The 22,334-nt window shown below is 37.1% G+C and overlaps 1 protein-coding gene across 3 annotated transcripts in view; it reads left to right on the top strand.

Moving 5' to 3' along the window:
• The window catches only part of rnf121 (ring finger protein 121), a 33,354-nt gene that overhangs the window by 3,074 nt on the left and 7,946 nt on the right, over window positions 1-22,334 (top strand). Inside the window, exons 2-7 of one of the 3 annotated variants that reach the window (XM_051878104.1) lie at window positions 7,033-7,070; window positions 7,935-8,009; window positions 13,097-13,238; window positions 18,704-18,858; window positions 21,703-21,810; window positions 22,000-22,120. In XM_051878104.1, coding sequence (XP_051734064.1) covers window positions 13,113-13,238; window positions 18,704-18,858; window positions 21,703-21,810; window positions 22,000-22,120 — 510 coding nt within the window. In that variant the 5' untranslated portion in view covers window positions 7,033-7,070; window positions 7,935-8,009; window positions 13,097-13,112. Of the gene's footprint in view, window positions 1-7,032; window positions 7,071-7,663; window positions 7,839-7,934; window positions 8,010-13,096; window positions 13,239-18,703; window positions 18,859-21,702; window positions 21,811-21,999; window positions 22,121-22,334 lie in introns of those variants that run through there. The other 2 variants (XM_051878103.1, XM_051878102.1) reach the window with 2 other exon arrangements.

Below are 22,334 nucleotides of genomic sequence, written 5' to 3'. Positions count from 1 at the left end.
AACTTACTTGCCTTTGAGACGGAATAGCAAGGACTGAAGTGCAGTACTCCTTAGGTGTCTGGAGGAAGTAAAAACATGGATGGCCAATAATCTTGTCCAGTTGAACGAGCGGAAAATTTTTAGTCGTACAGTTTGTAGGGGTGTGAGAAAATATCGATACACGTGAATATATTGCGATATTATATTTGACGATACTGTATCGATTCTCAAAAACGCTGTATCGATATTTAGATATTTATTTATTTACATCCAAGATTTGTGGCTTTGTGTTCGTGTTAAAGGGTTAGTTCACCCAAAAATGAAAATTCTGTCATTTATTACTCACCCTCATGCCGTTTTACACCCGTAAGACCTTCATTAATCTTCGGAACACAAATTGAGATATTTTTGTTTAAATCCGATGGCTCCATGAGGCCTACATAGGGAGCAATGATATTTCCTCTCTCAAGATCCATAAAGGTACTAAAAACATATATAAATCAGTTCATATGAGTACAGTGGTTCAATATTAATATTATAAAGCGACGAGAATATTTTTGGTGCACCAAAAAAACAAAACAAAATAACGAATTATTTAGTGATGGCCGATTTCAAAACACTGCTTCAGGAAGCTTCGGAGCATAATGAATCAGTGTGTCGAATCCGCAGTCCAAGTCACGTGATTTCAGCAGTTTGGCGGTTTGACACGCGATCCGAATCATGATTCGACACGCTGATTCATAATGCTCCGAATCTTCCTCAAGCAGTGTTTTGAAATCGGCCATCACTACATAAGTCGTTATTTTATTTTTATTTTTTTTTGGCGCACCAAAAATATTCTTGGCGCTTTATTATATTAATATTAAACCACTGTACTCACATGAACTGATTTAAATATGTTTTTAGTACCTTTATGGATCTTGAGAGAGGAAATGTCATTGCTGGCTATGTAGGCCTCACGGAGCCATTGGATTTAAACAAAAATATCTTAATTTGTGTTCCGAAGATCAACGAAGGTCTTACGGGTGTAAAACGGCACGAGGGTGAGTAATTAATGACAGAATTTTCATTTTTGTGTGAACTAACCCTTTAAACCACAGACTGTATAAAACCCAACCGCTAGATGGCAGTGTTATCTCAGAACGTAAACTGACGCGAAGCCGGAGAAGCGCAAGGTGAAGGTGCGTGCATCGCTAGTGTTAGCATTAGCAAACCCAGCTCACAAGACGATAGAATTATTCCGCTCCCGCGGTATACAGAGCTGAAGTGTGTGGACTCATTTTGGCTTTAGCTATTAAGAAGCCACTAAGGAAATCGACAAGAGTCATTTTGTTTGCAAAATAGGCCAAGTTAAAATCCAGTACTCGGGAAACGCATTGAATCTGAGCGCTCGCTTAACATCCCGACGTCATCCGCGCTGCTGAGAAGCGTTTCGATAGAATATGTGATATGTACTGCACGTTTTTCTCTCAGTAACAAAATAAACACACAAAAAAATTGACAGCGGTGGCAGCAGAAAGAAAGTGTCTTATCATAGCGATGTGGATATGGTTGCACCAGCTCTGCAGTTCAGTACTTTAAATAGCAAAGTTGCTTGTCAGGTTTTATGCATATGGTTGTGTGTTCTTTATGACCGTTTTTAAATTAGATCTTTCTTTCTAAAAAAACAAAACAAGAAATATCACAATATATCGCAATATATCACAATATATCGTATTGTAACCCCTGTATCGTGATACATATTGTATCGCCAGATTCTTGGCAATACACAGCCCTAACAGTTTGTAATATGAATGTAAATGATAACTTAGACCCATGGGGTAGTTACCTGCTGTGTCAAGTAAAGTACTTGGAAGTAATGTTTGATTCCTCTTTGAAGTTCGATACACGGATAAATACTGTGGTTCGGAACTGCTTTTTTTTAATCTAAGAGCAATAGCCAAATTAAAATCGATTCTTTCAGCTAGTCCACTACTTGCATGTGTAAAATATTTATAATTACATAGAATATGTAACAAGTAATAAAATCTCGATTGGTGAGTGATGATCTTCCAGCACTGTTTCAGCTGTGCGCTCCTATTCTATGGCGCACAGTAAATCAAGACCTGTCAATCTGAGCAATCAAACCAATCCAAGCACGCTCCAGCTGTAAAGCAGTATCCGATTGGTCTCTACACAGCTCCCCTATCCACCATACCCGAGATCCAGTTTCCATTGGTTGAATTTTCAAATGACGTTGAAAATACTGCATCATGATCGGATCCCTGGCCTGAAGTCCTATAGCTTTAGCCAAGCAGCATATCATTTCACTCCATGAGGATTTTCTCAAGATCTACACATCATGTTATGTCGTGTGTGGGCTCTTTTGAATGGAGACAACCTGTTCTAAATAAATATGTGTGATTTACTATGGTTTTCTAATATTTCACAAAGTTACAAAGCAGAACATAGTGCAAAAGCCTCATCTGTATACTGTTTACATGTGCGTCAGCGGCAACTTTTACGGTTTTACAATAAATTTGACCGGTTCGTCAGATCAGCCAAATTTAGTGAGTACTGTTCGAGTCATCGTTCTAAAGGTTTTTGGATATTTCAATCCAAAAATATTACATATTGTGCCTTTAATATCTGCTAACACTTTATTTTGATGCTCCCCAACAGACATTCCACTGATTATAAGTAACTTTGCAATTGCATGTCAACTTATTGTACAGTCTACTAATACTCTGACCCCTGGTTTCACAGACAAGGCTTAAGCCTAGTCCCAGACTAAAATGCATGTTTGAGCTGTTTTAACTGAAAGCAACCTGTACTGATACATCTTAAATATGTCAGTGCCATTGTTTTGTCTCAAGATGCACACCAGTAATGTTTTTTTTTTTTTTTTTTTTTTTTTCTAGTGAACATTTATAAAAGCTACTTAAATGCCCTAATTGAACTAAGGCCTAATCCTGGCTTAATCTAAGTCTTGTCTGTAAATCCGGGCCTGAGAGTTATTTGACGTGTAGTTGACAAATGACTTGCAGTAAGTAGAATGTCTAAAGTAGACCATTGAAATAAAGTGTAACCACACCAATTAATAAGATTAAAAACCATCAAACGTGAAGTGTCACAGGTAGGGTTGTAATGATAAATCGACGATATATCACGGTATTGACGCTTACGATTGTCATATTGTGCACATTTGCGTATTGGAGAAAAAAATGAATCAGACAGAGAATCTCACTGGCGCATAAGCAACTTCTTTCCACTTGACTGCTTAGACTCTCGCTCCACCTACACACATACAGCGGAGAAAATGTCAGGATGTTATCTGTAATCTCTATTCCCCGTCGAAAAAGAAGTTAAAATTTGCAGTATGGGAATACTTTGGCACCGATATTAATATTTTAGCTGATACCGATATATTTGAAAGGTGATGACCGATATATTGGCCAATAAATTTCATAATTTTTTTGAGAGTCTGATTACAAAAACAAAAGTCTCAGCATTAAAAGCCATGTCCCAAGCACTTCAACATAAATCAAACGTCACTTTAAATGCAAATAAGCTACTGCGCTTTAACAGCTCGTGCTTCAACAACAACAAAACTGGAGAATCTTACGCAGCAAAAATGTCAGAAATTGTCAGTAGCAGCTTTCAGCCTTATGTGTTTGAACCAGAGTTGGACACTAATGGAGAGACTGATTCATTCAACTCATTGACTAGCATGCACCGTCATGTTAATCTTTTGTGCAAATCCAGCATTGAACTGAACTGACCCTCGTTTGTGAAGCAAAAGGGCGTAAAATGATTTGTGCAAATATATAACACTTCACCATCTTTCTTTGGCACATTTCACATATTTTTGGAATCGTGCGTTTGGAGAGACTGTTTATGAATAATAGGGATTATAAAAAAAGGAGTGGGTGGATTTTTACCATTATAGGCTGGTTGTTTACACACTGTGGGGCACACATTTGTGTTCAAACACCTTATGTGAATAGGTCCCCTTTAACTTTTAAAATTAATTTTACACTCTGATGACCAAATTTATTTATCAAAAAAAAAAAAAAAATCTATTGCCTTACAACGAAATAAAATAATGCCTAATGCAAACTAATCATTGGACAACACTTATAAAAGAGAATGCATAAGTGCCATGGATAAATAAAATGGAATAACTATACTGTTGATGACAATAATACGAGAAATAAAAGTGCTAATTATTATTAATAATGGATCAATGTTTTTGAAAAACAAACACTTAAAATTAACATTACAGTTTCAAACAACAGCTTTGCGGTTTGAGCTGCGTGCGCTGTAGAGCTGAATGAACACCGGTAAACTGAAACACTTTGTTAGTGGGTTAATTAACTCAACAAAACCTAAATGAGATGTGCGCTGCACATGTTGCACTTTACTGTGTTTTCCTTTTCAAAGTGATTCCAATAATATTTCAAGCTATTCAAAACCATCATGTCGAACAGTGCGCATCTGAAGAGTCTTAGCTGAAGGAAAAATCCATTATTTATCAGCTTTAATATAATCGGCCTAATTATTTTTCGATAATGATAACATTAAAAATGAACATATATCTGCTGATACCGATATGGTGGCTGATATATTGTGCATCCCTAATAAATAGCATTTGAATATGGACTATGTTGTTAATTTTAACCTTTTAATATTATAGTAATGTGCTGACAGGGTTCCCTCTTCCCTGTATAGTTTACATATTTAGTTGAGAGATTTTCCTTAAAGCGGTGGTTGATTATGATTTCACCTTTTTAACTTTAGTTAGTGTGTAATGTTTCTGTTTGAGCATAAACAACATCTGCAAAGTTACGAAGCTCAAAGTTCAATGCAAAGGGAGATATTTTCTTTTAAAGAATTATCTGTTTAAGGACTACAACAAATGGCTGGTAGGGACTACAACGAGCTTCTTCCCGGGTTGGTGACATCGCTAACCCTAAAATTTACATAAACCCTGCCCCCGAGAACACGCAACAAAGGGGTGAGGCCATGTTATTGCAATACAGTACGTAACACAAATGCAATAGCATGTCATAAAAGCAAGATGCCAACATAAGTTATAACTGTAATTAAACTAAACTATACTTCTGTCTTCATGCAGCATATATTCTCTGGCTCTGTAAGCATCTTACAACAGTTCCCACATGAGCGATTTATAGATTATCATGACAGAATATGCTGGTCAATGACTTTAAGATATCCCACATCAGCTACATAAATTAAGCAACTAACCATTTAAATAATGTTCTTTTGTATTCTACATGTTGTCACTTCTTCTTGAGTCTCTCCATCATTGTCTGACTTCGGTTTGAACATAAAAGGCAGTTTCAGACATTTTCAGTGAGTGACAAATGTAACATGCTATAAAAAATGATCTGTTGGGTATTTTGAGCTAAAACTTCACATACACACTCTGGGGACATCAGAGACTTATTTTACATCTTGTAAAAATGGCATTATACCACCCCTTTAACAAAAATTGACATACTGTACTTGGTATGAGGTTGTCCTTGTAAAAATGCTTAACCATATGTATTGTAAAAGCAAATACATTGAATTTACTTCCTGCTTACTATCTACTCTTCAGATGCTGCTCAGCACTTTGCTCTCACTTTTGTGTTTTATCTCCTATTTTTAACTTCAGCAAATCAGCACAGTGTTCAAACTACAACAGCTTGGCACCGACACTAAAATGAGAAACTTTTGAACTCTAATATTACAGCACAAAAGGGGAATTTTTATCTGACCAGCCTCCCACTGCCATCAGCATACATTCCTGGGGCGGGACAACACAGCTGCCTATATTCAGACAAAAATGCCTCTATCTGGTTCAGAATCTGACTGCATTGACACCATTATATGAGAGCTGGATGATGACATTACTGTTTTCTCCAGAGCTGCTTATAGATAAATGAACTAAATTAATATCTAATGATTTTTACAATAGAATGAATGAATACCAAACTTACTTAAGCTGGACAGTGACACAATTTTTTTCTAGAGCTGCTGTACAGACATATTATGTTCCCTCTATCACTGTAAAGCTGCTTTCACACAATCTGCATTATAAAAAGCACTCTATAAATAAAGGTGACTTGACTACTTGCTCCACAGACTTCTACAAAAGATTGCATTTTTTAAAACAAAGGCCTTGTTTACACCTGGTATTAAGATGTGTTTTGGTCAATGCTAAATACAGGTGTAAATAAGGTATAAAACATTTTGAGCTTGTCCACTTTCGGCCACTTCCAGAGGTAGTCAAACACATTCAAACTTATTGATTTGGTAGTGTAAACGCTCATGTGGTCGAATGTGTTCGAACAGCCACAAAAGACCGCCTACTCTCCGCCTACTGCGTAAATGGGAAGTGCGCTAGCTAGATGGGATTTAAACTTTGTTGGCTGAAGTCCCAAGTTTGGTCTGAAGACGAAAAATGTACCAAGCACAATGTTCTGTCACCATTCCTGATTTCTAACACACACTCACAGTGTTCAGCTGGTCTTGTGGCTGTCAGAGCAGAAACGTAAGCTGATGTGCTCCATATGTTTTTTCCATCATCTCCGAGCGAGTTCATATGTAAATTGCGCAAGCTTATTTTGTCCATTAGATTGAAAGATCTGTAAAAAGCCCATACATTTACCCACCCATAGACCCATTTACCCTCCGCTCGAAGAAATCAGGACAGAAGTGGTTAAAAGTGGACAATAGAGATGGATTAAAACACCAGGTGTAAACGGATATGTGTCTCCCTCATCTACTTGTGATCCGATCGACCAAAACGCATCTTAATACCAGATGGAAACAGGGCCAAAGTTACTTGCGGTCCTAACAGAACTCACTGTCAAGAAGCACTAGATTCACTGGTGAGGGTCCACATATGCTGGGAGGGGGTCCACGATGAAGCTTTCCCTGTTAGATAAATATATGTGGACAAAGTTTGTGATGTGGAAAAAAAGTAAGTTTGCAGTGTAATGTTGATGTGCACTTCTGCTTAAATTTTGTTGTAACTAATTGCTGAAATCACTCATATTTCAACAGATTGATCTGTCCCAGCTCTCACCAGAGGAAAAGTGGAGGTCTGTACCTTTCTTTATTATTATTTCAAATATATATGTTCACACACTCTCATAAATATGTATAGTTTCTGCAATTAAATTTATATATTTTATTTTTTCATAATATGTATTAAAGGTAGGCACGGTGGCTTAGTGGGGTAGCAAGAAAGGTCTCTGGTTCGAGTCCCGGCTCAGCCAGGAGGTCTTTCTGTGTGGAGATTGCATGTTCTCCCCACAGGGTTCCCATGCTTCTTGAAAGTACTTGAATTTCAGACATTTTGGATTCAAGGACTGGAAAGTATGTGATAAGAAACACAGGTGCTTGAATTAAACATGAACCAGGGTTAATACAAGGTGCTTAAAGTGCTTAAAGTACTTTTCTAAAAATAAAGTACTGGAAAACCCTTAAGCAGCCATATTTATGAAGAGGTACTTGAAAAGTGCTTGAATTGTTGAAAGACAATATATATGAAATTAGTCCGTCTGATGTAGCTATAGAGCCATTTCACATGGCTATAAGCTTAATAGTGCTCCTCTACGGTATTTCTAAGTATATGATACAGCTTTCATTCTTCAGGTCAAACATATTCTTGGGGGGGGGGGGGGGATCAATTTCAATGAGGGGGCAGAGCCTTAACAGCTTGTTCTTCAGAGGCAACAACAAAACTGGAGAATCTCACGCAGCCAAAATGTCAGAAATTGTCAGTATCGGTGTTCAGCCTTATTTGTTCAAAACGGGGTCTGACACAGATGGAGAGACTCAGGAAGAAGTTACAACGTTTCTGAATGGTTAGTTGATAAATTTATGTAGTTGTTGTGGAGTTAACTTTATTCAACTTACTGATTAGCATGTTCTATCATGATCATCTATAAATTGTTGTACAGGTGCTCATTTGGGAACTGTAGTAGGATGCCTACAGAGCCACAGAATATACTGTATGCTGCATGAAGATAGAACAGGTATCATTTTGTTTAATTATGGTTATAATTTATATAATCATTTTTAGTCACATTGGCTGTACAGCATGTTAACAAGCACATTCAGAAACGCAATTTGGGAACATTCATAAATAATAAAAAGTGCAATACTTATTCTAGATATGAAGTTTAAGCACAAACAGTTTGTATCGACCCATCTTTTAGAATCAACTTTTGTGCAAATCCAGCATTGAACTGACCCCCGTTTGCGAAGCAGTCAGGCGTAAATTGATTTGAACAAACATATAAGACTAAGAAATAAGAAATTCAACCACTGTGTCAGTGGCTCAGATGCCAGGAGTCTATGGAGACTCTTATGTTCATTGGCACATCCAAAAACAGAACATTTGTAATGTTTATGTGGCGCAGATAATTTATCAATAGGTGCTATAGCTAGGATATAAAGTGGCGGACTATGTGCGGCTTACTCAGGGTTGGATCTATGCTAATAGAAAATACATCACCAGTCATGAGCGGGGCTTGCAGTGTCTGAAAATACACTTTTCCAGATTTCCCCCTACTGTGATGTCACTATGGAGGGAAATTTGGAACAACATATTTTCAGACACTGCTTCTGATTTATGGGAATTATAAAAAAAAAAAAAGTGGGTGGATTTTTACAATTATAGGCTGGTTGTTTACACACACTGTGAACATACATCAGTGTTCAAACACCATGTAAAAGTGAATTTTGCATAATAGGTCACCTTTAGTAAAAGTTAAGTCCTAACTTAAACAGTCTATAATATTAATATTATAATATTTAAAAGGGATCTATTATGCCCCTTTTTACAAGATGTAATATAATTCTCAGGTGTCCCTGAAATATGTCTGAAGTTTCAGATCAAAATACCCCACAGATCATACCATGTTGTAATTGCCCCTTTTTGGGTGGAAGCTAAACATGCTGTTTTCATGTGTGTCTTTAAAGGGGTCATAAACTGCATTTTTTTTTTTTTTTTTTCCCAAATAATGTTTCCTGAGGTGCACTTCAACGCTCTGGAAGGGGCGTGTCTGCTGTGAGACGTCAGTGTAAATGCCCACTGCTATGATTGGCTAACAACTTTGCATATGAAATAAGTTTTACATGTGGAATTCTCTCAGAAACTTTTACTGCCTTTTTACTATTACAGCTGTCGAGATTAACTAATCGTGAAAATTGTTGATTTATAGCATTATATTTAGATCAACTTGCGCTGTGATTGACAGCTCTGGCGATTATAAAGGGAGCGTTCTTTGATGTATATAATTTAATCACAATTTAAATGACAGATTATTTTCATGCTTCTAAGAGAAACAATGTGAAGTTGACCGTTTAGTCACTGGCTTGATTTACTGGCACATAAACAGGAGTAAATGATTTTGAGACAAAGAAGATCTGACTGAACATGAATCATTAACAGAAATCATTACTGTCAGGTCCATATCTTGCAGTAAAAGTCTGTTTGCAAAGCCTGCACCAAAATTGTGAAAAAACTGGTTTACCAAAAGAATACACATTTAAATGTACTGAACAAACAAATAATACTCTACTGAGACATTCACATAGTTGTAAATAAAAAAAAATAACCATTTTCCTAGCATTAGGATCCTTTGGAAAGTAATGTTATTTTTAGTTTTGGTCCATCTTGTATCGCTGTTCTCTCCTTCTCATCTCACTAATGCACCAGTGGGCGGGCTAAAGAGGCAATGATGTAGAAGTAGGCGTTGATCTGATTCTGCAGAGGCGGACTTTTATCACACTATTACGTCATAATGTGACAATGACGTCGAAGCGAGCTTGGTTTCAGTAAGAGATGTTTTTGGACTAACAAGGAAGTTTTGAATTCTGAAACTTACAGGATGTTTTTATAGTACAATGACCTCTTGTCAAAAGATCAAGGAAAATTTGATTTCTCAATTCATGGCCCCTTTAAATGCAAATGAGCTGCTGCTCTCCACCCCGCTTTCCAGAAGAGGGCGGAGCATTTACAGCTCGTACCTCAGATACTCCAGCAACAACAAACAAAACACATTTGTTTTTGATTGTCATTTGTATCACAGTTATGCTTATGTGACATTGCTGCTGTTCTTCATCATCATGAAAGTTTATTGTTTGCAAGCGTTTTGAAGCCATATCAGTTTAAACTTCTGATATATATTTTCTGATCACACACACATCCGATGATCCGAAGCGTGCGCACAGAAAGCAGCCTGTCATACGGCGCATGATGCATGAGCACTAAACAAAGTTCTCTTTCCTGTCTTATTGAGCTTAAAGGTGCAGTATGTAATATTGACAGCTAGTGGTTGAAATGGATACTGCAGTTCAAATTCAAAATATTAGAGAATACTTGAATGCTGCTGTTAAATGCTATAACGAGGACATAAACTCACTCGGGGGAGCAGCTAAGCTAATCGAGCTGATACAGTAATGGGCTACACAGCTACCACTTTGACGCTTCAAAAAGTTTGTAAAGAGATGGTAAAATAAATCCATATGAATTGAGCGGTTTAGTCCAAATATCTCTGGTGGAATAGCGATAGATATCCACCAGAGATATTTTTATAACAAGAACACATTAAAATAATTTTTTACAGTGTAGGCTGCTGTCAGTTTAAGACCTATCCAATATACTGATACACATCTGAGGTGAAACAGCTGTTTATATTCACTTGAGACATACTGTAACCAACTGGGTTTAAATTAATGCTCACCAATATGGCATTTTGAAATTCTGTGTATGTTTGTGCTCAAGTGCAAGCATGAAAGAGAACTGAATTCTGGATCACATGCTGTGGTGGCTTTCTGTGCCTGAGCTTCAGGTATGTGTCAGTCAGCGCAAGCACCACTTTGAGTTCTTTTTTTGTGGCTTATTGCGCTTAACTCTTGTTTTCTCATTAAAGTGTCAATAACTAGGTATATTGCACAGGTATATTTACATAAAAGAGAACAAAGTTTGGCACACCCAGTTCCCAGTTTGCCTTCAGGGAGTGGAAGCAGAGTGCACTGCCTTGCTGTCACACATCTGTGCAACTCAGGAAATACGACTCTTATTAAAACGCTATGTTCTAATGAAATGAGGAATAGTACCATTTTAACAGCAGGGTATCACAATACATTTCTAATATCAGTATACTGTGCAACAATAGAGGAAACATTGCAAATTTCATACATTTTCAATGCTGGTCGGCGTTTTTCAACTTAAAGGGTTAGTTCACCCAAAAATGAAAATTCTGTCATTAATTACTCACCCTCGTGTCGTTTTACACCCGTAAGACCTTCGTTGATCTTCGGAACACAAATTAAGATATTTTTGTTTAAATCCGATGGCTCCGTGAGGCCTACATAGGGAGCAATGACATTTCCTCTCTCAAGATCCATAAAGATACTAAAAACATATTTAAATCAGTTCATGTGAGTACAGTGGTTCAATATTAATATTATAAAGCGACAAGAATATTTTTGGTGCACCAATAAAAACAAAATAACGACTTATTTAGTGATGGCCGATTTCAAAACACTGCTTTAGGAAGATTCGGAGCGTAATGAATCAGCGTGATCTTGAGAGAGGAAATGTCATTGCTGGCTATGCAGGCCTCACTGAGCCATCGGATTTAAACAAAAACATCTCAATTTGCGTTCCGAAGATTAACGAAGGTCTTACGGGTGTGGAACGCCATGAGGGTGAGTAATGACAGAATTTTCATTTTTGGGTGAACTAACCCTTTAATTAGTCCTAATAGGAATATCAATCGTAGTTATAATTAAGATTGCCAAAGCAGCTACTGCGTCTACAGGATTAATTCTTTCTAATTTGGCTGTATTGATGTTTTTTTTTTTTTTTTTGCATTTAACAGACCTGCGACACAATTTTAGGTTACAACTAAGGGATGGGCATTTTTCAGAAATATTGTATTGGAGTATTTGCTCATAAAAAAATATTCAAATATTTGTTTTTTTTAAATTTAATTTTAACAAGAAAGATGTTTTTCTTTAATCATTACGATTTTGTCAACATTTCTGAACAAGCTTATGATTAGCAAATGTGCGCTTACATTATTTTCTTTTAGTTGAAAACATTAAACAATGTGTGTAAAGAAAAAATGTACAGAACAAAAGCATTTAATCTGAAGCAGAGCGAACGAAAAAAACGCTAATAAAGCAGACTGCACCAGTTATCGTGCAGAACGTACATATACACTTGAGTCAGACTCAGCATATGGTTATCGTGTTTATATTGTTTCACATGTTCATGTTGAGAAAAAACAATATCTATGCTCGGATGAAAGCTGGCTCCTCAGTCTGAAAACAATAACACTGCGCTGACAGACGTTGCAGTGACACTGATAACAATGTGCTAAGCAAAGTTTCTTACAGCGCTTTGTTCTTAAACCTGTCTCCCTCGATGAAAATTAAACTAAGCATATGTCTTGATCGTTTTTATAAGTTATAGAAGATAAGTTATCTTCTCGGCTCACTCGGGTGTACAGTTGAGCTTACCTGCAGTCGTGAATGCAGTGATGAACAGCTGTCTATTCTCATTCAACTGGTGTTTGGATTTCATGTGATTTCTCATTGTGGTGGTGATATTATGATAACTCAGTTTTACCCGACAATGTTTCCACATGACATATTGATCCCTTTGATCAAAAGTAATTCCATTTTGTAACGTCAATTAGGAAAATAATTTTAATTCCAAACTTCACTGCGGCTAGAGGCAGATGAAGACGTTCTATAGTCAAATACAATCAGCTTGTTAACAAGCTCCACAGCGCCACCCAGTGCATTTAGCTATAACTGTGAGTTTTAGTTTGCGTGCTTAGGATTTCACTGCCAGCAAAGCAACATATTTAGCTAAATTCGAAAAGGATTTTTTATTTTTCGAATAATTACAGATCGAATTTGCAACTATTCATGCACACCCCTAGTTACAACCCACTAGTTGAAAACTACTGCTGTAATTTACTTGTGCCAAACCTAAATTACATATAGTAACAGCTAAAACATTGCATCTTTAAAAACTGATTATGTAATTGATTGTTTATAAATCTGTGCTTATTTTAAGGATTTCTTTTCTGTTTTGCAGGTTGGAACATGCTAAAATGCATGCCAAACACAAAGGGCATGAAGCCATGCATGCAGAGATGGTTCTCATTCTCATTGTCACACTCGTCATTGCCCAACTTGTCCTGGTTCAGTGGAAACAGAGACACCCCAAATCATACAATGTAAGCCCATTATTTGCTCCTCACACACACTCATGCACAAAATAAAGTGGATTCAGCACATGTTTCAGCTTTAAGCTTTAAATCCTTTCAAATCATTGTTTGTTTGTTTGTTTTTCCCATCAACCTACACTCCGTAGACCATAATGGCAAAACAAAAACCAGATTAGTGATTACTTTGCAAATTTATTAAAAAGTGTTTACAGCCTCCCGTTTGTCTAGGGTAGGAGATGATGTAACAATTATTGTAAAAGAAAAACAATATTAAATATAGCGAAAATGACTGACGGCCACTTCAATCCCCTGATCCAGAAAAACACAAAATTAAGCAAATAACTTAATTTTATTGAAAACAACTCAAAGATAACAACAACAACAAAGGAAAAAAAGAAAGGAAGCTAATAAATCTTCAGGAGAGGGCCAGGCCAACATGACAAATAAAACTTTCTAACTGAGAAGGGGAGCATTAAATAACCTATACAAAAGAAAATATATAAACAACAAAGCCTTACCTCACTCCCTGTCTAACATAAGCAAAATAAAAACTTAATAGTAACATAAGAGAAGAACACGCTCAGCGTTTGCACGCTCTCTCACAGCTAGCGGTTACGTAACTCATTCACAAAGTTGAGAGAAAAAGACCACCTTTACTTGTACACACAGACTCACACAAGAGAAAATTCACTAAAAGACGACAGTTCTAGATCAGGGAAAAGACTGAAACGCGTTCCGTCAGCAATCCAGCATTGCTTCTCCACTCTATTATACTGCTTGGGATCTCTGCGACATTCACTCAGCTGATGAGCTGGAAAACAATTAGCAGCCTGCGAACAAGAGAGAGACAAAGGGTGTGTCTCAGTCAGCTCCCTAGTTCAGTAGTCAGGGCACTGATCAGGGAGTCAGCCATTTTAAGGGCTGTCTCAATCGCGAATCCTTCCAGGGCACTGAAACGTTCGCTCCCTAAAAAGTCCCACAATGCACCGTGAAAACCAGAGAGCATCGATGCTCACTATGCTCCCTTAACGGAAGTTCTGAAGCGCGAAACTTAAATCACGTGAGCCAACTCACTACACATAACGACACGTGATAGGTTGTTTTTTTAAAATCATCTATTATTTCATTATATTTCAGCATAAACATACATCGCTAGACAGGTAATGAACATAATTTAGCTAACATTTATAATTTATTTATGGCTGAAATGTTGCACATATATGTAACAAGCAAAGAATTTATCATAATGTACTTTAAATAACATTACAAGTAATGTCAGAAATATATCAGCTCTGCTTTTGTTCATAAATACCAGTAATGATGTTGTACAATGAGGACGTTGTCACGTCGCCGGAAACCTTTACTGTCCTTACCAATGCCCGAATTTGTGTACACGATATACTGATTAACGAGCTCGGGAGCAAGGGAGCTGATTGAGATACACCCAAAGAGAGAAAGAACAGAAGAGAGCAAGTACGCAACACGTAACACGCCCAGTAGTTAGTATCAATCTCCCCACATCACACACACATAACCAATACGTCCACAGGACATACCAACAGAAACAACTAATATTTCACATTAGCATAAATATATAGACCCTTAAGCCAGTACTTAGTTGAAGCTTTTGGCAGTGATTAGGTCCTCAAGCCTTTTTGGCTGTGATGCAACAAGCTTTGCAAACTTCAGTTTGGGGATTATTCTCAAGCTCTGTCAGGCTGTATGGGAACCAGCGGTGGATAGCTATTTTCAAGTCTCTCCAGAGATGTTTGATTAGGTTTAAGTCCAGGCTCTGGCTGAGCCACTAATACCTCTCTTCCATCAGCTTGAACTGGGTGCTAGTTCAGAGTTAGTGCTATTACCGGTTTGGAGTTGGTTCGAGCCTTATAAGAACCGGTTTGCCTTTCCACAGGCTGGAGAGCCACCACAGAGCCAGGTCTTACGTCACTGTATACGTCTCATCTTTCCCAGCATCACTAGCGCGGCAGCGCCAAACACACCATCAACATGGCGGACGTTGCGTTACTATTGATGCTCATGGCTTTGCAAACCTACATCAGCATCTAAACACGGTGAATTCAACGTGTTCGTGCAGCTCGCCGTTACTTGTGTAGACGGAAATTACAATTGAGCTGCTATTAGCTCGATAAACTGCTATTTCAAAAATGGTGGTCACAAGTTTCTGTTCATCTTGTCCCTGACACAAGCGATTCTTGCTTCTAGACCAGCAATGTTTTGATGCTACTTACGAACCACTTTTCCTGGTTCGGAGCTGGTGCTTTGGGTGTCGAAAGACAAAGAACTGATTTGAAACTAGGCTCTGGCTCTGAACCAGCACTCAAACTGCCTTGGTGGAAAAGGGGTATAAGGACTTTCACAGAATTGTCCCTGCCACTGAAAAACACCCCCACAGCATGATTCTACCACCACCATGCTTAATCTTTGAGATGGACAGGGGCTGATAGCAACCAGCTGTGCGTAAGTTACAACTTAGCCTAGTTTTGATGTGAAAGGGCACTAACTTGTGCACTACTACATTTATTTGCGCTGCACCATTAACCTTGAATTGAAATTTAACTATGTATAAGCTAAATATTTACGGAAGCTTCCGACCAGGATTAACAGTTTGAATAAAATAGCAGATTGACTGCATTTTAAAAATTGTGTATTTCAGTTATCTTTAGTCAATACAATTATACTGTGACTGTGCCTCATACGCAATCAACTGAAAGTGTCTGTAACCAAATAGTCCATATGATTAGAACAACAAAGGAACAGCATCCTTCAGGGTATCTTGTTTGTCCACTTGGATCTCTAACATACTTAAAATATGAATGCTAAACATGTTAAAACATGCTAGCAACACTTAACTAAGTGTTAATGCATGCTATTAATGCCATGAAACAGGAAGTTGTTGTAACTCAAACATGCAATGTCCAATCTTCCCCAAACTTAACATCTTTGAAATTGCCCCCTATACCCTCATTCACTATTCCCTACATTACTCCACTAATATAGTCCACTTGAAGGAATAATTGGTCAGAAAAATGCTAAGTCAAAATACTTTTAAACTGTTCTAACAAGCAAATCATGAAGATTTTCATGACTAATTACACCTCTGGCAGTACACCAGTGATCTAACTTCTTTTTTTTTTTCTCACTATAGGTCTTCAGGTTTTTGCATATTGCTAAATTTCTCTGGTACTAACTCACAAGCTCTTAACAAGCTCTTTAACCTTTTTATAGTTCTGGCTATCCTTAACACTTAAAGAAGAATAGGCCTTTTGTGCCTTAACTCTTGGCACACACTGTAACAATAGTGTTTGTTCAATATCTGGCCATTATCATGTGCGAAATGTTCTAACAAACCGAAAACTGTCAAAATCACTCACTACATTTGGGTAAAAGCTTAATATTATGGGCCACATCCCACTCTTTTTTTTTTTTTTTTTTTTTTTTTTTTTTTTTTTAACAGAACTGGTTCAGTCACTTGAACTGTCCTCCATCTTACCCTCACCAGTTAACTGAAAACATAAGGCCTTGACCTCCAATTTATGAGTCTTAATTATGCTATTCAATTTATCTTTTCTATCTGTAAGGGCATTAGCTCTTTTTATTGCTCAAGAGAGTGTTAAAGCAGTAATAGAACAGCCCTATCATAATCCCCAAAAACAAAGGTTTATCAATATCATGCGCCTCCAACTCAATCAGAGCTGCTTTAACAATTAATGCAACATTCTCCTTAGACTTCATCTTTGGTGGTTAAATGTATTTCATACTTAGCTGCCACCTCCAGCAACTGTTCTCTTGTTAGTTGTTTAAACAATTTCTCACTAGGATACTTCATAAATAAGTCTAAATCAGTAGCCATTTTGTAGCAGAACCTAGTGATTGTTCAACCTAACTCACAAGCACAAAACTCTCTCGTCTCCTCTAAAATAACTCAATCCCATTCTTTGTGCCTCCACCAAAAGTCGAGTATTTTCAAGCACTCAAATACCATCAGTTGTATTATCTCACGAACAAACCAGTAAGTCAAACAATAGCGTCAGCGCTCTCAACCCAGTGTCAGCTTAAAAAAACAACTTAAACTTGCTATGCCTACCAGACACTAAGGCCCTGTTTACACCTGGTATTAAGATGCATTTAGTCGATTGGACAAGTGGACAATTCTAAATACAGGTGTAAACAGGGTCTAAAACATTTTGAAGAGTTGAAAACGGTACAGCTCGGTACGGAACACTTTTTGGCGCTTTTCCACTGCATGGGATGGCTCGGTACGGAACAGTATGGCTCGCTTAAATGGTACCACCTCGGTTGAGGTTCCAAGCATGCTGAACCGATACTAAATGTGACATGTAAACACTGCAGATCACTGATTGGTCAGAGAGAATCATCACGACCAGCATCATTGGATTTGAAACACAAGACACCAAACCCTCTAGATTTAAGTAGTCAGTAACAGCCACCGCAGTACCATTTGTTCGCACAATTTTTTTAAACGACTTGCTTTATACAACCGTCGCACGCAACTTGAAAAAAGAAATGGCTGTATCGTAGTCAGTAGATGAGGTGCAGACTTGTTGATAGCCGAAGAGCAGATCCACGGCAGTAAAGGCGGCGCAACTATAATGATCAGTCTATAATCCCACCCACTTTGAAGCGAGTTGTTCCACACAGTGGAAATACACCAGTAGACTCTTCAAGAAGAAAATGACGACGATGACTAACGAATACAGCAGGTGCATATGCACCTTTGGTGCTTGGCGTCTAACTACAGCAAAAAAAAAAAAAAAAAACGAAAGCAATAACATGCATGACACATTTTTGGTCAACCAATGTGTTTGTGAAAATGTCAGAGGTCCTAGATTTAAAACTTGCTAAATGTTACCCAAATGCCATATGTTTTCTTCTGTTTTTCACTTCATGTGCACTTACAAAAAACTTAAATGTTAGGCTTCTTATGTTTATTTTTATTTATTATATTTTTAGTTTTATTTGCTTACTTCTTGTATCAGCTAGAATCAAGTTGTTTTTAGGGTTGGCCAGATAAGATCCAGTGATTTCATTGGGGTGGCATGCACAAATAAACAAACAAACAAACAAATTCCTGCTTCAAATCTAGAGAAAATCACTTGATATGCAGTCACTTAAAGGGAATCCCTGGTGTTAAGACTTGTATGGCTTAATATAACGTAAATGATGTCTCTTACTGAAATATGTAGTAGAAAACCCATGAAAGATTTACGTTATTTAAAAGATCCATCACATATTGGACCGATTTGGAAAATGGGCAGCGCCATTGTGTTTAGGTGCACAGTGCATAACGTCAAATGGTTGAGCTACTGACACTGTCCTATTGCTATTTTTATCTCAACACAACTCGGAATATAATATAAGATGCCACATTGTGCAGCTTTTGGTTGTAATTTTCAGTCGATTTACAAGTGTTCTTTTTTTTTTTTTTTCCCAAGTTGGTAACCCTCTTCCAAATGTGGGTCGTTCCTCTGTACTTCACCACTAAGCTGCACTGGTGGAGGTTTCTGGTGACATGGTTCATCTTCTCTGTTGTCACGGCGTTCATCAGTTTTCGCGCTACCCGCAAACCACTGGACTGCACCACTCCGAGGTAACCAAAAATAGCTTTACCATCATGCCATGGGACTAACCCTGTTTAGTTGTATTTGACTTTCTGTGTCCATGTTTGGTTCTTGTATAAATTGTTTGAAGTAGGGGTGTGCAGTATTGATAAAAATGGTATCTTAGTATTTTCTGTGATTTTGACGATAACAATAATTAGACAATATTTTCCTGAGTGTGTTTTTGTGCAGTTACCTTGGCTGGTTTAGGCCTGTCATGGATGTAGTGATTTTACTTTCGCCCATCCAAGGATGCTAAGTAATGGAGCGATTGGTACTCATGTCACTGCTGAAGTTGTGATTTTTGGATCACACGTCACTTAAGGTGTGGTTATGAGTACATCAGATGACCACCTTCCCCCTTTCTTAGTTTGGGGCACCAATCAAGGTCTTTTACCTTGACACTGGCAGTATGAGAACACTCCCAACTGGAGGCTGTTCAATCATTTAGAATTAAAGTAAAGCGGAGGGAGTTGGTCAGCTGATTTATCTGAAACATTGGTTATCACAAGGAAGACACAAGTACAATAAAATAATTTTTTTATTAACAAAAGATAAACAAGAGTAACTAACACAACTACTAAATGAACACCATGAATGATAAAGGAATAAAGTGCAGAAGACGAAAGATTTATTAACCATCATCAGATATAAATTATGTTTAATCAAATTTGTTGCATAAATTCAATTGGAATAATAATACACTTACCAGTCAAATGAAATCAATATCAACAAAATCCATCTTTGCATTACATAGGTGGCACGTACAGTATGCTGCAGCTGAAGTGACATTTAGATGTATTTACAGACTTTAATACAGCTCAGAGGTGGCTTGCATGCATTTACACTGCATTTATAATTACATTAATAATGCTATGAGATGTAATTTTTTTTTAATTGAATATTTCATTATGAAATTATTTTTTTAAAATGAAACAATACTTTAGTTATGAAACTTAAATCTCCAGTAGGTGGCAACAAGTCAGTCTCAATGAGTCATTCATTCATGCGATTCATTTAAATGAATCCTCATTAAATGCAACAGTGTGACATATAACAATGTTAACTTAATGTTTATTGATCTGTATTATGACATTTGCAATTGATAGTCACAAAAAAACAGCACTCTTGCTTGGGTGATATTGCTAAACTATATAATTATGTATATAAGGCAAACTCATGGGGAAAATGACCCTGTATATCTTGAATTTAAACATATATTTTTAGTTGAACTTAAAGGAATAGTTCACCCAAAAATGAAAATTATCCCACAATTTACTCACCCTCTAGCCATCCTAGGTGTATATGACTTTCTTCTTTCAGCTGAACACAATCGTAATTATATTAAATAATATCCTTCCCAATTTTGTAATGGCATTGAAAAGAAAAAAGCTCATCCATCCATCATAAAAGTAATCCATACGACTCCAGTGGGTTAATAAATGCCTTCTGAAACAAAGCGATGGGTTTGTGTTCGAGTTCCAGTGGAAGGGTGACCTCTGACCCGACGTATGACGTAGCTCCTCTTTTCTTGTATTGAAATCCTCCCACATTTTTCTTTAAGACTTCTCATTTTAGATTTCTAATTCGTGATCAGCGTTTGTTTTGCTCTATCATCTGCACTTCTTCATTCGTCAAATCTCACCTAAGCTTATGCTGCATTCCAGACAAGTTTGGACGTGGGAATATCCCAAATTAAATTTTCCACTTCAGACCTCAGTGAGTTCTAGGCAGTCAGACGTCACGTTCACATGTTGACCACATGATGTCGCCATGACACAATGAGAGCATATATAGTGTTATGTCAATTATGGCAAAAACAGAATAAAAACAACATAAGTTCTTTGAAAACAACTGACGAAAAGCAAAAATGAAGTATTATTACATAGACTTAATGGCTAATGTTATAGTTTGTTTTTACGTTTATGCTCATTGGAAGCAGACTTGCGGGCATCTTGGAAGTGACGTCAAATGACGCCTCTCACTGAGGTTGAGGTTGATTGGCCGTTGCCGGAAGCCAGTGATTATAGTTTTTGAAGTTTTAGATATGGATTTTTTCCTGACAAAAACCCATTGCTTTACTTCAGAATGCATTTATTAACTCACTGGAGTCTTATGGATTACTTGGGAAAACATGGGAAAGGATATTATTTAATATAAATCCGGTTGTGTATGGCTGAAAGAAGAATGTCATATACACCTAGGATGGCTTGAGGGTGAGTAAATTTTTGGGTGAACTATTCCTTTTAATCAATGTTTTTAGTTATTTCAGTTCAAACATATTAAGTAAATTACAATATATTCAAGTCTGTGATTTTGACTGAATGAAAAAGACAATTGTTGTACAATTAAAGCCTGTCTGCAACTAGCACAGCACAAGTGGAAAGATACTTGTTACTGCACTGGCATTAGTAAAGCTATTGCTCATTGATCGTAGTTTTTGTGCATGCAGCCATCTACAACCTAACCATAAGCTCTACTCTTCAGCACAATGGTAACTATTAAAAATTAAACATAACAGAAGCTCTGAACTCTGAACATTAAACATTAACAGGTCTTTCCCTTCATTTAAAAAACATAAAACAACACTTAATTTCAGCCTTTACTCTCCTGATCTAGCCATAGGCATTTTATTTGTTTATTTATTTATTTATTTATTTATTTTTCCTCTACAATAAAATCATACAGGTTTGGAATGATACGAGGTAAATGACAGTGGGTGTATTTTTGCATTTATTTTATCTTTTGATTTTTGGGGTGAAATAGGACCCAGACATTTCTTGGTGAGATTCACATCTTGGTGAGTTTACTCTGTTGTCTCTCTCTCCACACAGGCTTGTTTATAAATGGTTCCTCCTTTTGTATAAGATCAGCTACACTACGGGCATTGTGGGCTATACTGTAGTTATGTTCACCCTCTTTGGCATCAATCTTATATTTAGGTGAGTTATTAAGCTTCATGTTTAAACACTGAATCATCAGGATATCTGACTATAACATTATGTTTTTATAAACATCAGACTCTATCTACAGGCCATTTTTAAATGTTTTTCACCATTTTCAATCTCTTTTTTGCCTTAAGAGCTAATAATTTATGCTGAGTCTTATGTCACCTCCCTTTATGCTCTTAGAATAAAGCCAGAAGATGCCATGGACTTTGGTGTGTCGCTTCTTTTTTACGGCCTGTACTATGGTGTACTCGGTCGGGATTTTGCAGAGATGTGTGCAGATTTTATGGCATCTACAGTTGGGGTAAGTGCTTGAATCAGTGGATAAACATCATGTTGCTTTTACCTGTTTTTGACACATTGGCTTATCTGAGCACTCACAGGCTGTTTTCACACTTTTTCTCTTGTATTGCTTGGTCTGATTTCAAGTTTGATTCCATCCCCTTAACGTGCCTATAAAACTGCCAGCGTTCATTTTCTTTAACTCCCTTCTTTTAGTTTTACTATGAAATCTTAAC

The sequence above is a fragment of the Ctenopharyngodon idella genome, chromosome 21, assembly GCF_019924925.1.
Source record: "Ctenopharyngodon idella isolate HZGC_01 chromosome 21, HZGC01, whole genome shotgun sequence".
In the NCBI taxonomy this organism is placed as follows: domain Eukaryota; kingdom Metazoa; phylum Chordata; class Actinopteri; order Cypriniformes; family Xenocyprididae; genus Ctenopharyngodon; species Ctenopharyngodon idella.
This window is presented reverse-complemented; position numbering and strand designations above follow the sequence as displayed.